The 19452-nt window shown below is 34.3% G+C and overlaps 2 protein-coding genes across 3 annotated transcripts in view; both read left to right on the plus strand.

Annotated features, from left to right (window-relative positions):
* Nucleotides 1-19452, plus strand: part of LOC111511929 (synaptotagmin-15) — a 475338-nt gene that overhangs the window by 314325 nt on the left and 141561 nt on the right. The gene's annotated exons all lie outside the window — the stretch shown is intronic.
* LOC111516030 (aldehyde dehydrogenase, dimeric NADP-preferring) overlaps nucleotides 5282-19452 on the plus strand; it is a 38263-nt gene continuing 24092 nt past the window's right edge. The window contains exon 1 of the mRNA XM_074175989.1: nucleotides 5282-5741. Coding sequence (XP_074032090.1) covers nucleotides 5406-5741 — 336 coding nt within the window. The 5' untranslated portion in view covers nucleotides 5282-5405. The remainder of the gene's footprint in view (nucleotides 5742-19452) is intronic.

The following is a 19452-nucleotide window of genomic DNA, read 5'->3' on the forward strand; positions in this document are numbered from 1 at the left end:
ATAATAATAATAATAATAATAAATTTATCCGCACATCAAAATGACAAGATAACAACAACAAAAATGCCAGAGAGAGAAAAATAAAAACACTTTGTATAGTTCAAGTAAGCGATATAGTGCCCCCTACCTTTAAGCAGTTCCCCTTTAATAAAATAGTTAGGGAGCTAACTTACTTACTCTACTCCTTTGGAGTAGTGAAGTGGACTCGGGAGGAGCTGTATCAACTCGACGTAAGTACCCGAAAAATGATGCATCTCTATAGGAGTTTGCATCCCAAATCGTCCGTTCCACGGTTGTACTTCCCCCGACAACAGGGAGGTCGTGGACTTTTGAGTTTGAAGTGTCTACATGACAGAATGGTACTGGATACAGCCCGTAAAGTCGTCAGGAGTTCGGATCCCCTTCTCTGCATGGTCCGTGACCATGAGAGAGCAGGAATTGGAGCATTTCTCCTTAGAGCAGCTGCTCGAGCAGCTGATGAACTCGGTATAGTTTTCGACTCTGAACGAGGTGACTACAACTCTGTCACCGAGTTGGAACCCGTTCAGCAAAAAGCTCAGATAAAAGCCGCAGAGACCACCTTACTTCTGCGGAGAGACAGGGATAAGCCGATGCATGGGGTCTTCTTCAATAACATTGAAGACCTTGGCTTATCAAAGCGCCTGACGTTCGCTTTTCTCAGGTCGAGTGGGCTGAAGTCGGAAACTGAGGGGTTCATCATGGCTTGCCAGGATGGTGTCTTCAACACCTTAGTCTACCGCAGTCGCGTGATGGGTATAGAGGTTCCTGACACAAGGTGCAGGGCCTGCCGCGAGGCGCCCGAGACCCTAATGCACTTGCTATCAGCATATCCAGCATATGCGGTCTCGGCCTATATCCATCGACATAACGCGGCCCTAAGAGTGCTATATTACCATCTACGGCACTCTTACGGTATTGACGAGACACCGGTGTTGCCCTACGCTCCGGGGGATATTGAATCCGTTGTGGGGAACGAGAAGTGCCGAATTTATTGGAACTATTCGTTCCCCACCCTCAGGCTCATACAAGCTAATAAGCCTGATGTAGTCCTTCTCGACCACCAGACCAAAACGATATTTGTCGTGGAGTTTTCAGCTCCTGGCGAGACGAATATCGTCAGAAAAGAGGAGGAAAAACGGATAAAATATCGAAATTTTCTCTTCGAACTCCGCAGACTCTATCCAGATCACTCTGTCAAGATGGTCGTTCTGATTATTGGAGTCCTTGGTGGAATGATGTCTTCTCTACTCTCGAATCTCAAAATCATACCGGCTTGCCGCACTAAGGCAGAAATCTTAGCCGCACAGATGCAGAAGGCTGTCATTCTTGGCTCACTTCGTTTGCTCAGGGCACATGATTCTCGGACCCAATGATCACTTACCCCACGGCGTGGGGAGTGGTCATTGGTTGATTATGCTGGCGCGCCCTCCCGAATGTATCGGGGCTTCGGGGGATAGGGCCTGACCAGCGCACACTACGGTGGAAAAAAAAAAATAAATTTATCCGCACATCAAAATGACAAGATAACAACAACAAAAATGCCAGAGAGAGAAAAATAAAAACACTTTGTATAGTTCAAGTAAGCGATATAGTGCCCCCTACCTTTAAGCAGTTCCCCTTTAATAAAATAGTTAGGGAGCTAACTAATTTCATTAATCAATAAGCATTTCTGATTATGTAAGAATCACAATAAGTTTATATATATATATATATATATATATATATATATATATATATATATATATATATATATATATATATATATATATATATATATAAATATTTCGTTTATATAGATGAGTGGAAAAGTAGGGATTCAAATAACAGAGTGATGATTGAAAATACTTCTGATTACTACTTACTAGCACTTGAATAGGTGTGTACCACAATAAACCTTGCGGGTTGCGGTGGAGGGTCGAATAGACCCACTCACTTATGACTTAACCTAACCTAACTACTTACATATATATATATATATATATATATATATATATATATATATATATATATATATATATATATACAATCGATCGCTTCAAAAACACTTCACTAAATTCCTTCGAAAGCTTCTGATAATTCCTCTACCATAGTCTCCGTTTCACTATCACTGTCGTCATTTAAATCAATAATGAATTTCGTACCACCATTGATATGTGTCCAATCTCCATATAGTCATTTTCAACTAAAATTACTTTTTTAATCCTTTTCTGACAGTTTTCTTCGGTAATATTAGATACTTCTTCTTTAACTAGTTCTATCATCTTATCAAATTTTGGAAAATTATTTTTACGCCTGTTTCAATTTTCCCCAAATCAACTCGATGGGATTGAAAAGTGGTTTGAAGGTGGTTGACAGTGTTTCGTGGTGTATTTCATCAGTTCGGACTTTCATTGTCTAATATAATATAAATTGATTTTATAACCCTGAAAAAAAATCAAAAAGATTAACCGAAAATAACAATTTTATTAAACAAAAAACTGAAATTACAAAGAAATAACATACAACAACCAAACAAATAAAAATTGAAATATCAATAAAAGCTGAAAAAATTGAAAAACTAAAAATATTATTAACAAGAAATAAAAAAATTAAAATTGAAAGATTTCAAACCAAGTTACGTCACAACGTTTCGATTGTTAGTATCCACAATTGTCTTCGGGGGTCTTCACCCGACCCCCAATTTTTTCAGCTTTTATTAATATTTCAATTTTTATTTGTTGTATGTTATTTCTTTGTAATTTCGGTTTTTCGTTTAATAAAATTGTTAAATTGTTATTTTCGGTTAATCTTTTTGATTTTTTCAGGGTTAACAAATCAATTTATATTATATTAGACAATGGAAATCCGAACTGATAAAATAAGTCTCAATATGGTGTGTCCATACTTTTAAGCAATACTCTCAAGGGCATACACTTTTTCAAATGTTTTTGTCTGTAAAACTTCAAGTAGTTGGTTTTTTGTATAGTTATCTTCAAAATATAAATTTTTCTTTATCCAATTCTGAAGAGTTTTGTCACAGCAGCTCATGTTATGGCCGGAAGTATTCAATTTTGTCCTTATTATTTCAGTTCTAGAAATCTCATTGCTTTTGTAACAGTCGTATATTGTTTTTTTTTTCAATGATTTTATTAGATGAACATCTAAAGGTTTTGGTTATCCTGTATCACATCGCGTCTTGCGTTCATAAGGTTTGTTTTTGACTATTTTACATACAGTTGAGAAAATCTGTCAAATCTGATGTTGCTTGTAATAGTTTGTTTCCCTCCAAACCAAACTTGAGATGTAGATTCTTGTATACATTGAAACATACCCTCAATATTCAAATGCATGCGAATCTTATACTGGTATCTCTTTTTCGCATTGTTCACCATCGCTAATGGAATCACTACACTGGAAAAAGTCTGTGTTGTTAACACACTCATATTACTATTAGTAGTAGTCCAAGGACGCCACATTTTGCACAGATAACAAAAATTTTAAGTAATTATAACTTCACCAATATCGAATTTTAACACACAAATCGCGATCAGTTCCTGAACTGAACATTGACAACACGACGGCTCGCATTCTATTCGTCACCGTAACAACTACAAATTTAATTTTATGACTCTTCAGCCAATCATCAAACTCGGTTAGTAAAAATTATCCAATACGCCAATTATTCAGTCCACGTGGACTAATTCCTAGCGGCATTAGTTTGATTTTGCCGATAGCTTTAAGATTAATATCAGTTACTTCGACTATACTTGATGTGCAAATGGCTTTTGGTTCAGATCGCCAATTTGCATTCGTATCTGCTCTTTCACCAATGCTGAAAATGTATAAAATAAAATATTTTATTAGGGTTTGAAGAGAATAAAATAAGAAAGAAGAAAAGACAAGGTAATATATTGATATAGAGATAAATGAATAACTAAAACCTTTTTTAGGATTCTTGCCGCGGACCTAGTTTTTCTGAATGCTGAACAGATACTATTCAAACATACTTTTAAAAACAGTTTCTGATATGTTGAAACAATTGTTTTCCCATTTATGGAGATAATTTATTGTGGAGGAGATTTTATAGAAAAAAAAAACGTTTAAATATTTCCTTTTCATGTACAGAAATGTTTAACACTGTCTTTTTACGCAAATTCAGGTTATGGACATCTGTTCTATGAGACAAATGTTTAACTAAGTAGGGAGGATTCCTGTATTTGATTATTTCAAAGAATATGCATGTTGCATGAAAACGTCTACAATTAAAAATATTCAACAACTTCAAATCTGATAATTTGTATGAAATTCTGGAACTTCTTCCGATACCAAATATTAACCAATTATTAACCATCCATCAATTTATACAATTTCAAGTTTGTATAAATTGATGGATGTAGCCGTTACTACGTGGTAGGAGATCATAATGAAAAGAGAGATGAAAATGTCTATGTTTTTTTACCACTTTTAATTGTAACTAACGTTACTGCAGTTTCGTCCTATATGGACATTCTCAAACTAATACAATTATTGTAATTATTGTATTATTGTTAAAATTAAAAGTGGTAAAAAACATTGAAATTTTCATCTCTCTTTTTGCTTTAAGTTTGTAGGTTACATGTTCGCGAAATCTTAGTTTATGATCTAAAATCAACCCCAAATTTTTTGCATTCGTTCTTAATTGTATCCCAGAGTCTCTCATTTCCAAACTGTAGTTTTTTACGTTCCCTGATGCCATCACTTCCAAAGATGATAACTACTGATTTGTTTGGTTTGATTTTCAACATATAGTCAGTTAAAATCGAATTTAGATCCAAATTTATATCGGTTACTGCTTGACCCATATCTGAAGATTTGAAAGATAAATATATTTGAGAGTCATCTGCATAAAGGTGATATCTACAAGACTTCAACTTTTTGATAAATGTGGCAGTATCGACTGTATAGAAAAGTGAGCCTAAAATGCTGCCTTGGGGTACTCCTGTTTTGATTTCTCTTCATGTAGAAGAAATATCACGTATCTGTACTTTTTGTAATCTATTATTTAGATATGATGATGTCAACATCACTGAAGCATCACTTAACCTAAAAAATGTAATATAACACAAAGTATTTTATGATTGATGGTGTCAAATGCTTTTGACTATCATATAAATCTTGTAATTGAGTAAATTGATGGGTTGGATTCAACTCTAAGTTTATTTTTTCCTTTCTAGAACTTGGTAAAAAAAAGCTTGCAGTTGAAACTATTTTTTATTAATTCATTTATATTGTCAGTGATTGAAATTAATGCATTCTTCATATCCTAAGAGATCGTTCGTGAGGGGAATTACTAACCACTCCAAGAAGAGCAATTAAATGTCACACAAGCATGCGCGTGTTACGTAATAATCGCGAGACTTTTTCAAATGACCAAAACGTGGTCAACTAGCGGTTCCTCTCTTCCCGGCTCACTCCTTATTCGAAAGCAAACGTGCCAACGTCTCGAAATGGCCACAATAGAAAGTGAGAGTAATTCTGGTATAATGACCGTAAAATCGAGCAGTTGTAGCGTATGGGAGAATGTCATCGACATCGACGAAGACCTTTCTCCTAAAAAAATATGCGAGGAAGTTGTGAGAATCAGTCGGAGGGCTTTCCGTGAAGGAAAATCGAGATCGTTGAAGTTTCGGAAGGACCAGTTGAGGAAGCTGCTCAAATTTCTGGAGGACGAAAGGGAGGCTATCGTAGAAGCTGTTTATAAGGTGAGTGACACATTTTGTTTGGAATTGCAATAGTGTTTCCAGAACTTTTTTTCATGTTTCTGCATTATTTTAGCATATACAGGGTTGATACAAATTGAAAAAATATGGCACTGGTAGACGCTCACAAACTTTATTTACCTATTGAGTAGAAGTTGAAAAAATCAAGTAATGAAATATGGAATATACATGTGAAAAATCAAAAAAGTATATACACAGGGTGACCCACCACATTCGCCTCGGTATTTCTACGAGAAATGAAGAGAGTTAGGGAAAAACTTTTAGCACAGTCATATGTGGGTTCATGGGGAGCATATTCAATCTTCATTTTGAAGTATATAGGGTGACTCTGAAAAAAGTTACATACCAAAGTTATATTTTTTCTCATGGAATACCCTATATTTTTTATATTTTTAGATACTATAGACAAAATAACATACTTAAAACTGACCGTTTCTGTGAAATTTTGAGAAATTTAGAAATACAGACCATAATTTAAAAATTGTTTTCACCCTGTAACGTGTAACGAGCTGCTCGTGATTAAATGTACTGCTTAGCTCAAAGGTTGAAGTCAACAACCACATGAAATTTTTAATGCAATATTATTCAGAATGGCGAAAAAAATGGCCTCAAAATTTGAATACACATTTAATGGGGATTGTTTCTCCTGAAGAAAAGTATTCAAATATTTTTATTGGTAAACATCGGTTATTCTAGTAAAGGACAATGAACCTGTTACCTGTATGTGATATATGACATTTTGTGAACCTAACCTATCTTCCTCTATATAAATAAATAACAAAACAACTGTTGTTTATGTGGCTTGTGGAGGTGGTATTGAACTATAATTTATATTTTGCCTGAATTGTTAATTAATAAAGATAATTTTCCTTTTTTAAAGTAGAATATATAGGTACGTATAAATTATTTCAACTCGATATATGCGCTGTTGCCCATATGTGAATTAGAAACAAATCTCTTTGAAAATTAAAACCCAACATTCGAAACATCAATTTGAATATTTTCCGAAGTGACTTTGAAAAACTCATGCTGTAATAACCCAAATTGAGGAACATTCCCCATTGAATAACTTCTTAAAGTTGAATGGAACACCCCGTATTTAGTGGCATAACATATTTTGCGATATGGAACGAAACGCTCTTCTTATTCTCACTTTCATATCCTGAGGTTTTGTTGGCGGTGTATCGTGAACAATACTTTTGATATATCGCCATAAAAATAGTCGGGACTTGTAAGGTCCGGAAACCTGGCTGGCCAGTTCTGTGGACCTTCTCGTCCTATCCATCTATTTGGATATTGTGGATCTAACTCGTTTCTAATATGTCTATCAAAGTGTGCAGGAGCACCATCAAGCTGCATCCAGATCCGTTGACGAATATTAGGAGGTATATACTTTCCAACAGCATAGGCAAATTATCCCTAACAAATCCGAGAAACATGACACCCTTTAAATGACCACCAAAAAAGTAAGGACCTACTACTTGCAATCCAATTATTTCATCCCACGCAACATTAACAGACCATCTGTGCTGGTGATCAAGGGTTCTAAAAATAGATATTAGGGTTTTCGTCACTATAGTAGTGAAAGTTATGTCTGTTAACTAATACGTTGTTATAAAAGGTTGAATCATCGAAAAAAAGCACATAATAAAAAAAATTCTTCATAACCTAACTTTTCTAAAACCCATAAACAAAAATTCAATCGTCGATCATAATTTTCTTCAAGGAGATGTAGATGTAGTTGAATGAGATATGGGTGGAATTTGTAATTTTTAATTATTCTTTGGATACTCTGTCTGCTACTTTCAGTTGTTTCACATATTTTTTGTTGACTTGTGTGAGGGTGTTCAATTAGATATAACATTAATATCCCTCATATCCAATAACCTGTTTTGCCGTTCTTGTATAAATATTATAAGATACATTTCCTGGTCTTCGAAAAAGTTGCAACAACTTTTCCAATGAACGCTTGTTAGGATGACTCCTATAAGGATACCTTTGGCCATATACTCTTGACGCTAATCATATCAAAATCATATCAATTTGTTTTTCCTGGGGATAAGTTCTCATTTTACAATATTTCAAAATGACAATAATTTTAAACTAGTTGAAACAATGATAATGATTTGATTAACAAGTTCTGGCACTGTCAAATATTTTTTGTTTCTCAGTAATAATTAACTTCATCTAGGCCAGAGCCTACTCTTATTGAAAAAAATAGTAGAATAGGTTTTCTAGGAAGAATTTCACTAGTTCGGACTTCCACTGTCCAATACATAAAATGATTTGAAATCTCTGAAACAACGAAAAAAGAATAATTAAAAATGAATAGCTGAAAATAACAATTATATTAAGCAAAATAAACTTGAAATGAAATAATAGTGAAATAAACTACAAGTAAAAATAGAACAATTGAATAAATAAGAACAAAATAAAAATGAAGGAATGAAAAGAAAAAATTAAAATAAAAAGTGTAGAGATTCCAAGTCACGTTAGTTCACGACGTTTCGATTGTTAGTATCTACAATCATCTTCGGGTGATTGAGGGCTCCGCTGTCAAGCCACATCAAATTCTTGAAAATGGCTTCAATATGGTAGTCAAAACGTTGAATACAAAACTGGAGACGCGGTTCAACCCGAACTAGGACTGCTGACCGCAGTCCTATACATACACGTTAATAATTGGACATAGCATTCAAGGAATTTGCAAACCATAGACACGTGTTTCGGCTTTTGCCCCATCTTCAGTATGGTGCAGCCAAATATAAGGGTTTACAACACTTGGTTACAATAGAACACAGTAGAATAGTAAACAAGCAAACAGTAATGATGTTTTGTAGAAAAAACTGTTACCGATATTTTTTAAATTATTGGAATAAGAATATTTTTAATGAATATGGAATGTTTATTGAATAGTTTTGTAGACATAATATGATTTCCTTTTGATACAGATGCTAATTTGTGTACAGAAACTATCAGATTATAATTTTGTCTAAGAGTAAAATCAGCTGCTATGCGGGTAGTATTTCTATGCACACTGCATTCTGCTAGTATATTCCATAAGTTATATCCACTGGAAAACCTGCTTATCCATTCACTCAATTCTCCTTTAGAATCGATATACATAATATAAATTTGAGATTTGAATATCTTTTGACTGCACTTTTCTTTTTCTAGGCTTGTTTCCTTATAACATTGCACGCTTATACAGGCTGATTCACGGTGGATGGCACATACCTATACCTAACTAGTCAAGTTTCGGACTTATGAACATTTATTTGTGAAAATGTCCCTTCAGAATGGTATTTCCATTCGGTATTTGGTAAGCAGGCCATGATAACTATTTGTAGTATGAAATGTATTCGAATCTACCGCCAATGAACCTCAAGAAATTTATACGAATTCAGAACAATTTCAATGCATTTGGATAAACTTTAAAAGCACCAAGAAACTTGCCTCGACCCATAACTTTCGAAGACAACCAGATTAATGTCTTAGCATATTTTCACGCATTTCCCGAGTCATCGATAAGAAGTGCTGAAGAAGATTTGGGTATAAAATATTCATCGGTTCAAAGAATCTTGCGAAGACATAAAATGCATGATTATAAATTCACCAAAATTCTAGCAATGCAGCCTCAAGATCCTCAACAGAGAGTAGAATTTTGTGAAATGTTGTTGACACGCATTCAAGAAGATCCACTTTTTTTAAATAAAATTATTTGGACTGATGAATCGAAATTTTCGAGAGAAGGGATTTTCAATAGAAAAAATCGTCATTATTGGTCCAGTGAAAATCCTCACGTCACAAAAGAAGCCGGATTTCAAGAAAAATTTAGTTTTAATGTCTTCTGCATGTTGATGGACAACAAATTGAGGTACGTGATATACGAGGAGTCATTAACATCCAGAAGCTACCTGAATATTTTGGAGAATACTGTAGACAGTTTCGTGGATAATCTGCCACTCGAAGATTATCGAAACTGTTGGTACCAACTAAACGGAGCTCCTGCACATTGCACAAGAGAAGTGAGCGCAGAACTGGATAGACTATTTGACGATCGGTGGATGAGGCGCTTGGGACCATGGAATTGGCCAGCGAGATCACCCGATCTTAATCCATTAGATTTTTATTTGTGGGGAATGTTTAAAGAAAAAGTTTACAAAATACCCGTGCGTTCGAGAGATGAATAATTGTTAGAAAGGATTGCCCAAACATTTGAAGATTTGGATCCCAATGAAATCAGATCTGCCACCACGAAAGCGGTCAACACCCTCATTTTAAAGTGCTTGGAAGTGAACGGCCAGCGATTCGAACATATTTCGAAATATTCCACATGATTGTTTTACTTTTTTATAATTATTCATATCAATATTTCCAATTTCAAGTTTCTTGGTGCTTTTTTGAAGTTTATCCAAACATATTGAAATTGTTCTGAATTCGTATAAATTTCTTGAGGTTCATTGGCGGTAGATTCGGATACATTTCATTGAACTTTCTACATGTTCTGCTGATAATTTTGTCACACTATCCAAAAATAATAAACAAATTCATAAGAACTTCGTTTGAATAGTTTTGTTCCATCGTTTTGAAGGTATTTGAAACTTCTGAAGTGACGAAAATGTCGATATTATTAGGAGAATGTCACAACGCTACTGTCAAATAGTAATCATGGCCTGCTTACCAAATACCGAATGGAAATACCATTCTGAAGGGACATTTACACAAATAAATGTTCATAAGTCCGAAACTTGACTAGTTAGGTATAGGTATGATATACATAGAAAGAAAGCAAATTTCAGCAGCTTTCCGAATTTTCAATAATATACACGGTGTTCCATTTAAAATAATCAAATTTCAGCAACTTTTTCAAGCAAACGAAAAAACTGTATTTTTTTACCACCCTGTATTGAAGTAACGGAGATTAGGCTGACGTGTGGGAAGTGTCCAAGTATCACCTAACTCCAAACCAAATTTCGATATCATAGTACTTCTTAACTAAAAGATATCGGCATTTTTAGAAGTCATGATTTTCGAAGAAAAAAATTGAAATTAATTTTTATTTCGAAAACGGTAACAGATAGGTATAGGGAAATATCAAGAAAAGTTGTCGGGCAATTGTTGGAGATTCCAAAAATAATATTATATACAGAGTGTTCCATTTGAAAAATCAAAGTTGCTACTGCTTTCTAATAGAAGCGGCAACACCGCATTGTCGAAAATATTTCAGTTGGCTAGAGAATGTCCGAATATGCCCTACATTAAATTTTCAAAGTGATTCGTTGTCTGGTTCACCAGAAACGTCTAATGTGCCATCCACCGTGAATCAGCCTGTATAATCGGCTACCCATGGAATTGAAATTACTATCACCACTTACTTTCAAAAAAATCTGAAGAGATGTATGCTTCAATCTGGTTCTCCTATTTTATAATATTGATCATTTGATACCTAGGTATACTAAATATTTATCAACCATTAATATGTAGAGAATATCAAAATTATCGTTGATATTATTATATCAAATTTTCATGTTTATATTTATGACATGACGTTTCATTTAAAATATTAAATTCTCATTTTTTTCTCTCTTTTCTGCTTTTCTCCCTTGCTATTCATCTTTGTTTGCAAAATATTTTGTATTAATAGAAAGCAAGTTCTGCCTTTATCGTGTGCAGATATTGATTGTTGCCATTTGTTAGGATAGGTTAGTATTACTATTATCAATACATTCTCCAATGAATTCAATTCCAGGAAATTCAATTACAGAACTATTATTGAACGGATATGTAATAAAGTTTGTTCCCGTTAATTTTTAATTTCGAAGGCTTCTAGCAGAGTCATCGAAAACGTATTGTGATGCCTAACTGCCTATCGCAAGAGCTCAAAAACAGTTCAAGTTGCACTAACCGAATCTGTACAGCTGTTGCTTTGGAAAAAAGTCCATCACAATTGCAGCTAATTTTCTTGTACTTAGCGTACTATCCCTTGTAATTCATTCGGCTACCTCTTCAATCTCAGTAAGTGAAGGAATTTTGGCACGCTTCATTGTATTTGAACCGATCCACTTACGCAAAATTTCACCACATCTTTGCAAACTATGTTCCCAGAAAGGTGTTGCGGGTTGAATAAATTAGTAAAACTAGCTCGGTAACCCAATTTCCATTATTTTTAAAATAAAATTGAATCATTTTCAACCTTTTCTTTTCAGAAAACATGTGTTTTGAAGATAATCGATCCGTTTCGTTTTCGGTGCCCCACCCTGTATATTTTTTTAGCGTTTCTATGAATGATATTCATTTCAATTTCATTACGAAAGTTTGAGTACAAACTGAATAGAAATAAGTGATTTTCGTGTAATTCAATATTCTTGTGGAAGTAGTTGTTTCGAAAGGATCTAGCCTTCCTTCACTTTATATACATTCCAAGGAATGGTTGAAAAACGTCAAATTATGTTTACCTGTTCTGAAGGATCTTTCATGTTGAGATATTTCGACCACATTGGTCCACATAAACACTATTACACTGCTGACATTCAAAGCTTATAAACTCCCGATATCTTCATCTTGTCCATTTTATCTTTGGCATTGAAAAGCAAAATAGATAACCTTGCATGGGGTCTGAATGCCACTTCCACATTGGTTTTTTTCAAAAATCCCGCAATTATATGTTTCTCTATCAAAATATGTTTGAGTTACAGATTTCTTGATTTCTGACTGTTTTATCTGTGGGTATATTAATCTGTAAGTGAATTTACGGCTTTGTTTCCTGACTAACTTCTTAACTGTGTTTGCGTCAAAACTATCATTATAAACTATCTGTTTAGTTATTTAAATTTTCCTATCTACATTATTATAAAGGTAGCGAGAATGCTCTGTGCAACATTGCATTGTAGGATACTACCGGAGATCCACTGAGTTCAAACCCACCAGGAAGATACAACAAAGCCTCAGATCGGCAAAAGACAAAAGGGACCCACTATCAGCAACAGGTGTCTATCGCATATCGTACACTTGTGAAAAGGTTTACATCGGAACCACTAAAAGACCCATGGGAACAAGACTGAAGGAGCATGAAAGAAACTGCAGACTGGGTCAAACGGACATGTGGGCGGTGGCAGAACATGCACTCAGTGAAGGAAACCACAGAATTATGTTTGAAAACACAGACCTCATTTTGCCACCAACCAGGAATATCATAGCATAGAGGCAATAGAGATCCATAAATACACGGATAATTTCAACATGAAAGAAAAAGCGATGAACATCAATCGAATCACATTCTAAGAAGTTTAAGGGTAGCAAAAAAGTCAATGAACGTTACCGATAAATTACCTAATCGAGGTACAGGAAGTACCTAACACTCCCTGACATGGCAAACATACGCGTTACGAAACCGTATAAACTTCTGAAGAAGCTAGACACTGGCGCCAGCAAAACGTCAGAAAGAAATTCAAGAAATTCACGGCCTTCAAACCCGAAAAATAGTAACACATTTTTTTACAGACTTCAACTAAAGTTACTGCATACTATAAAGTACAAAATTCGTCATCGGGTGGGTATATACCACGATACAGCACAATAAATATTCTGAGATATGGAACTACAGAAATACAAGACATCAAAACAGACAAAAAATTTTAAACAAACCAATAGTATACCTGAAGTCTTTCCTTCACTCAAAACATCAACATTATGTGAAACTGATTTGGTTTGAGGATTAAGATCAACATAACTATCTTTTTCTGTCGGATAACATCTCGTGATCTTAGAATCTGTTCCAAAAGGAACAGATTTCAAGGTACCAAGATAAATTCGCCAAGTAAACTCTCTTGTTTTAAGGAGCTGAAATTTGTCTCCCAAAAACAACCTGTATCAAAGTTTTTCAATTTACTGAAGTCTCATATCTTCAGCACAATTTTTCATTAGGTATAATTTTTGCGAATCCAACGGAATGAATAATTTTATTCCCACTGCTATTATTGATTCTAACATTGAAAGTGTGTAACAAAATTTTATTGAAATTATTGCTACCTTCAATATTTTCAATCTCGAGTATTATATTAATTTACTCACTTGTTTGTTCAAACTTTTTTTCCCAAACACTTTCACAACACCAGAACAAAATACGGTCTTTCGACGCGGTCTTTCGCTAACCGAGTTAGGGTCCGTAGGAGATCATTATTATTGAATTTCACTACTATATTAGTGTTTTCATTAGCTGGTGGCCTCACTTCTACATACTAGTAGTTAAGATGCACTGTTTGGAATATTTGGTGTAGTAATGAATATTACTGGAGTTTTTTCTCAACACCAAATCGTTATTTTTAACACCTCGACACGTGTTTCGATCACCAAGTGATCATCTTCAAAGAGGAAGATTAAAACTAGAAACTAATGCGAGCTAACCCTATTTATGCTATATAGGTACTACATAAGGACACATTGCAAAAATAAATTTGGATAGGCAATATTGTGAAATTAATTTTTATATAGCTGAAAATTGTTTTATATAAACATATATTGTAAAATAATGAATATGGCAAAATTGTAAAATTAATTTAGGTTGGTATACCTGTATGGTTGGTACGCCTGGATGGTTTACCTGTATGGGTTACCTATATAGCATAAATAGGGTTAGCTCGCATTAGTTTCTAGTTTTAATCTTCCTCTTTGAACATTATCACTTGGTGATCGAAACACGTGTCGAGGTGTTAAAAATAACGATTTGGTGTTAGGAAAAAACTCTAGTAATATTCTATCAGTAGTACCTAACTGTCTGGAGGTCAAATTTGATGACAAACACAATGGTGAAAACCGTAAATAGATTTCTATCATCGTTTCTAAATTACAGCATGTTTTCAGTTAGTGGTTTTTGTTCAATTTTCAAAACACATTCGCAATGAAGCATGAGAAATATGAAAAATGGGATATGATAGTCTGTTTTATACAAATCGAGAAAAATGCAGAAGCAGCAAGAAATTTGTATCACGAGAGGTATCTAGAGAGAAGACAACCTTTCAGAAACATTTTTGCAAGATTGAGACACAAAGTAATTGATGGTGGTCAATTTGAAAAGAAAATGCCAAAATTGGTCAAAGTGTGCGTTTCAAAGTCTACATGAAAAAACCTAAAATCTTTGTATTTCAAAGATCATTCTACCGTAACATCATATGTGCAAATTTTTTTGAAAGGTAATTTCAATCTCTATTGAAATTTGCATGAATATACAGGGTGTCTCATTGAAAAAAGTAAGTATATCAATAACTATTGATATCTCAATTGAAAAAATAAGTTTTTACACAGTTGAATTCTATGTAAAACAAGTGTTTCGGAAATGTTTTCATAGAAACAATAAATTTTTGACAGGAAAAAAGTTACAGCAACTTTAAGAAAATGCACATTTTTGAAATACATGCTGTAACTCAGAAACGATTATGGATATCTACATGCGGTTTTCACCATTGATTTTGTCATAAAATTTTTGATCAGTTTCCATCTATCTAGTTTGAAAACGGGAATTTCTCTTTAAAAGTATTCACTCTGTACACGGTTTGATTTGTTCTTCAAATGATTCACTTAAAAGTGAAAATAATCTGTGATCAGATGACTTCAATTTAATGGGTTAAATTGGTTGGTTGAGTATCTAAAAAACTGGCAAACTCTCAATCTCTGAGGTTCGTTTATATCAAATAGGTGAGAACTGGTTCATCTGAATGTATTATTCAAGAGAGATACCCAGTTTTACCAGAAACCGTCTGGACTAGTATTTCAACTATGAGCCCAAATACCATATACCCAGGAGTTCAAATTTCAGAAAAATACATGTAAAAGCGTATTTGGCTAGGCATTCACTCTAAATGACGAAAGGGTATTTATTCTATATTATCCAAACACCAAAGTTGAAACAGACAGTTTATTCGGAAGAATTAATATAAAAAATATCTCCAGATTAATGAGGAAAATCATTGATTTTTTCCCAAGAATACCTAAGGATGGAATGAGTTCCTTTCTCAATCAAAATATATTCTAATTTCAACCAATTGGGCACAAAAATAAATCTCCGTATTAGTCCACAAACCAAGTTTCAGCAAGAGCTTTGATTTTATGTCGAAAGTTGTACAACTTTTGCAATCTTTGACAAACCATTCCAAAAGAGTAAAGAAAACACAGAAAGATTCGATGAATCAGTTAGAAATACTCCTGATCCAACCTCTGACTGACAACTATAGTTTCAGGAAGAGATAAATCTTGGAAATAATAGCTCCTTATGTCTGCCAAAGATGAAAAACGCCCTTGAGACAAATGACTGTGAACAATCCTGAATATGTGAAAGTTAACAGGTTTACAGTATTACAGGTTACTTTTATATAAAATTATGTTCTTCTACAAATATATCTTGTTTGTATAATCTCTTGTACTCGGTATATCGAACATAGATGAAAAAGAAAAGAAAAACAAAATTCATTGCCCAACAGAAGAATCCGTTTACAGGACAATATAATAATAATGCAGTATAAATAAAGTCAACTCAGACTAAATATATAACAAAAAATTGACATATTGAGGATTTGACAAATTAAGAAATAAATTCACATATTTTTGGGAAAGAAAGTTTTTGGCTTTCTACTACTCCATCTTGATACAGAAAAAGGGGATGAGGGAATCTTTCAAAGAAAGGAAGGAAGCAATAAATTTGAAAATAAGTAACTCTATACATGGATGTGTAGATCATGAAAAGGAGTAACTTTGGTAAATTTTCGTTATGTGGACACCCGGCGATTTTGAAAAAATTTTTGACTGTACTTACGTATTTTGATGCTTAGATTACGAATCCGAAAGAAAAAAGCGGCGCTCTCCCTTATTTAAAAAGTTACGGCCCTTCAAAGCTCAGAAAAGGGCAACTTTTCAGCCTTCTTTTTCACTAAATAAACTATTTAAAAACACAAGCATTTATTCACTAGGTCACCTTTACACCTTATTCCTCCTTCTTTAACACTTTTCACTTCAAGAGGAATCTTATTTGAATTGAAGGGGTTATATTTTTAGGAGTGAATTTTTGGGAAAGAAAGTTTTTGGCTTTCTACTACTCCATCTTGATACAGAAAAAGGGGATGAGGGAATCTTCCATGTAAGTGCAATTTATTCGGTCGGTAGCCAAGCGGTTCGGCGTGGGTGCTTTGTTCACTCACTCGAATTGACTGCCGTGTTGGTCGGTGGTTCAAGCCCTAGTCTGAACGATCGATCTTCACTTTATACCGTCCAACCCGGTAAGACCTCGTTAATCCTTAGCTCGCACAAGTTTCTACTTCTGAGGGTTGTCGTTCGTAGGGGTGCGACAGCTGGTTAACGGAAAAACAGATTTTAAACAGATTAAAAGTAGAACTCATGTGAATGATATCTGATTTTTATTCCACAACGAATGTTTGAAATACAAACTGAGTAGAGAAAAGTATCTTCTGTATAATTCAGTGTTCATATATAAGTATTTGTTTCGAAAGATTTTTTTTCTTTCGTGTAATTCAATGTTTATGTGAAAGTAGCTGTTTCAGGAGGACTTTCTTTCAGTTTGTGTCTGAAAGTTACTTCTTTGCATGATCTACACATCCATGTATAGAGTTACTTATTTTCAAATTGATTACTTCCTTTCTTTGGAAGATTCCCTCATCCCCTTTTTCTGTACCAAGATGGAGTAGTAGAAAGCCAAAAACTTTCTTTCACAAAAATTAATCACTCCTAAAAATATAACCCCTTCAATTCAAATTCACATATATGATTGAATCAAGGAAAAAGATAACATATTAATTAATTTTTATTTGTAAATAACATGAAATGAAGACAGTAAGCTAGATGATGGTTTGTTCAATTTTGGATAATATGATCTTCAGTGGATCGAAATTAACATCGCATTGACTGCAGTGGGTATAATTATCACAAATCAAATTTATAGGAGACACTATTCCGAAGTTGGATATATTGAAAGGGGCATATAAAATGATATGTCTACGTGTAGTAGCTTGAGGTACGTTAAAGTTAGTTTGTTCTGGTAACGAGGGTGCATCAATGAAACAATGCAAAATTTTGTATAACACAACTATACTCCACGTTGCTCCAAGGAAGTATGGAATGGTCAGTTCCTCTAGCAGGGTACACGCCATCAGTTCTAAATTCAAAAAACTTCAGAGAACACCTTTGCATATTCTCCACGGTTTCCTTATGTACATTATAGAGAAGATACCAAATCAAAGTAGTATACTCTAACTTGGAGCGAACGAGAGATGTATAAAGTATGGTTAAGGCGATAATATTGGTGAATGATTTATAGTTGCGCAGAACAAAGCCAAGCATTTTTCTAGCCGATGCCGCGACAGTATTGGTGTGGCCAACAAATGTCAACATGCTGTCGAACGTCACCCCTAGAACTTTGACAGCTTCTTCGCGAAGGAGTATTTCATCCTCGAAAGTATAAAAATACTCAATAATATTGGCATTGAGCATAAAGGCATATCGGCATAAAGGAGCAAACTTTGCACTTTTCAACATGTAATAGATATAAAGATCTTCAAGTCGTCTGCAGAAAGTAAGTTGCCACACGAAAGCTCGGAGGTGAGATCATTTATGAAGATGAGGAAAAGCAGGGGTCCCAAATTGGAGCGTTGTGGCACATCAGATGGTGATAAGTATGGTGCAGACGCAAATCCACCATAAAAAAAACATTGGTCCAAATAAGAGCGTAGTTAGTGTGAGATTTGAACTATTTTCTCTAGTCAGATGAAGTGACTAATTCTGTCGAAGGCCTTTGCTGTATATAACGTCAACTCGTCCTTTTATGTCCATTATTTCTATCAAAAACTGCTTGATACTGCAGAGATTTGATACAGTGGACTTATTTGCTAGAAAGCCATGCTAGTTTGCAGAGATAAGGGGTTTGACTTGCGGCATTAGTTGGTCATACACAGATATCTCAAAGGCCTTCACGAAGTTACACGAAGAATAGATATCAGTCTATAGTTCTCAATATTCTCTGGATTTCCTGATTTGAGAATTGGGCATACTTTTGATTTGTTTCCATCGTTCAGGAAAATGTGATTTGCTTAGGATTGTGTTGAATATTTTTAACAATGGATAAGCAAAAACCTGAGCATAGTTCCTCACTAGCAAGCTGGGAATAAGATCATATCCAGAAGTCATTTTATTGGGTAATTTTCTAAGTGAGAGTATTACTTGTTCCTCTGTGAAAGGTGTTCAAAAAATATTTTTTTCTGTCATAGTATCAGAGTTTGATTCAAGATTTGTAAGGTGAGAGAAAATACTGCTAAAGAACGTAGCAAAACCATTTACTACGTCTTGAGGGGCATCTAAAAAGGTGTCATCCATAAATGCTCTATTGGGTATTGGAAGATAGATATATGATCGTAATTTGTCGGTAGTTCGTAGTTCCTTAGATTTTCAAACCAGTTATACACGTAATATGTTCATTTGATATTGTACTTTTTAACATATCGTGAATTGAAAAACTGCTACGGTTTCAATTACTTTAATACTTCACAAAGTAGTATTTTATTTTCATAACTAATAATCTGTGGGATTTCATATTCATATGTATTTGTCTAATGATCCGCATGCTCGAATATTCAAATTGCTCACCATCGGAGTGTTTTCACAGAATGATGAATTATCAATGAAGTGCTGGAAA

Source organism: Leptinotarsa decemlineata, unplaced genomic scaffold, assembly GCF_025532065.1.
Source record: "Leptinotarsa decemlineata unplaced genomic scaffold, Ldec_3_MD MMD2_tig00001393_RagTag_RagTag, whole genome shotgun sequence".
Lineage (NCBI taxonomy): Eukaryota > Metazoa > Arthropoda > Insecta > Coleoptera > Chrysomelidae > Leptinotarsa > Leptinotarsa decemlineata.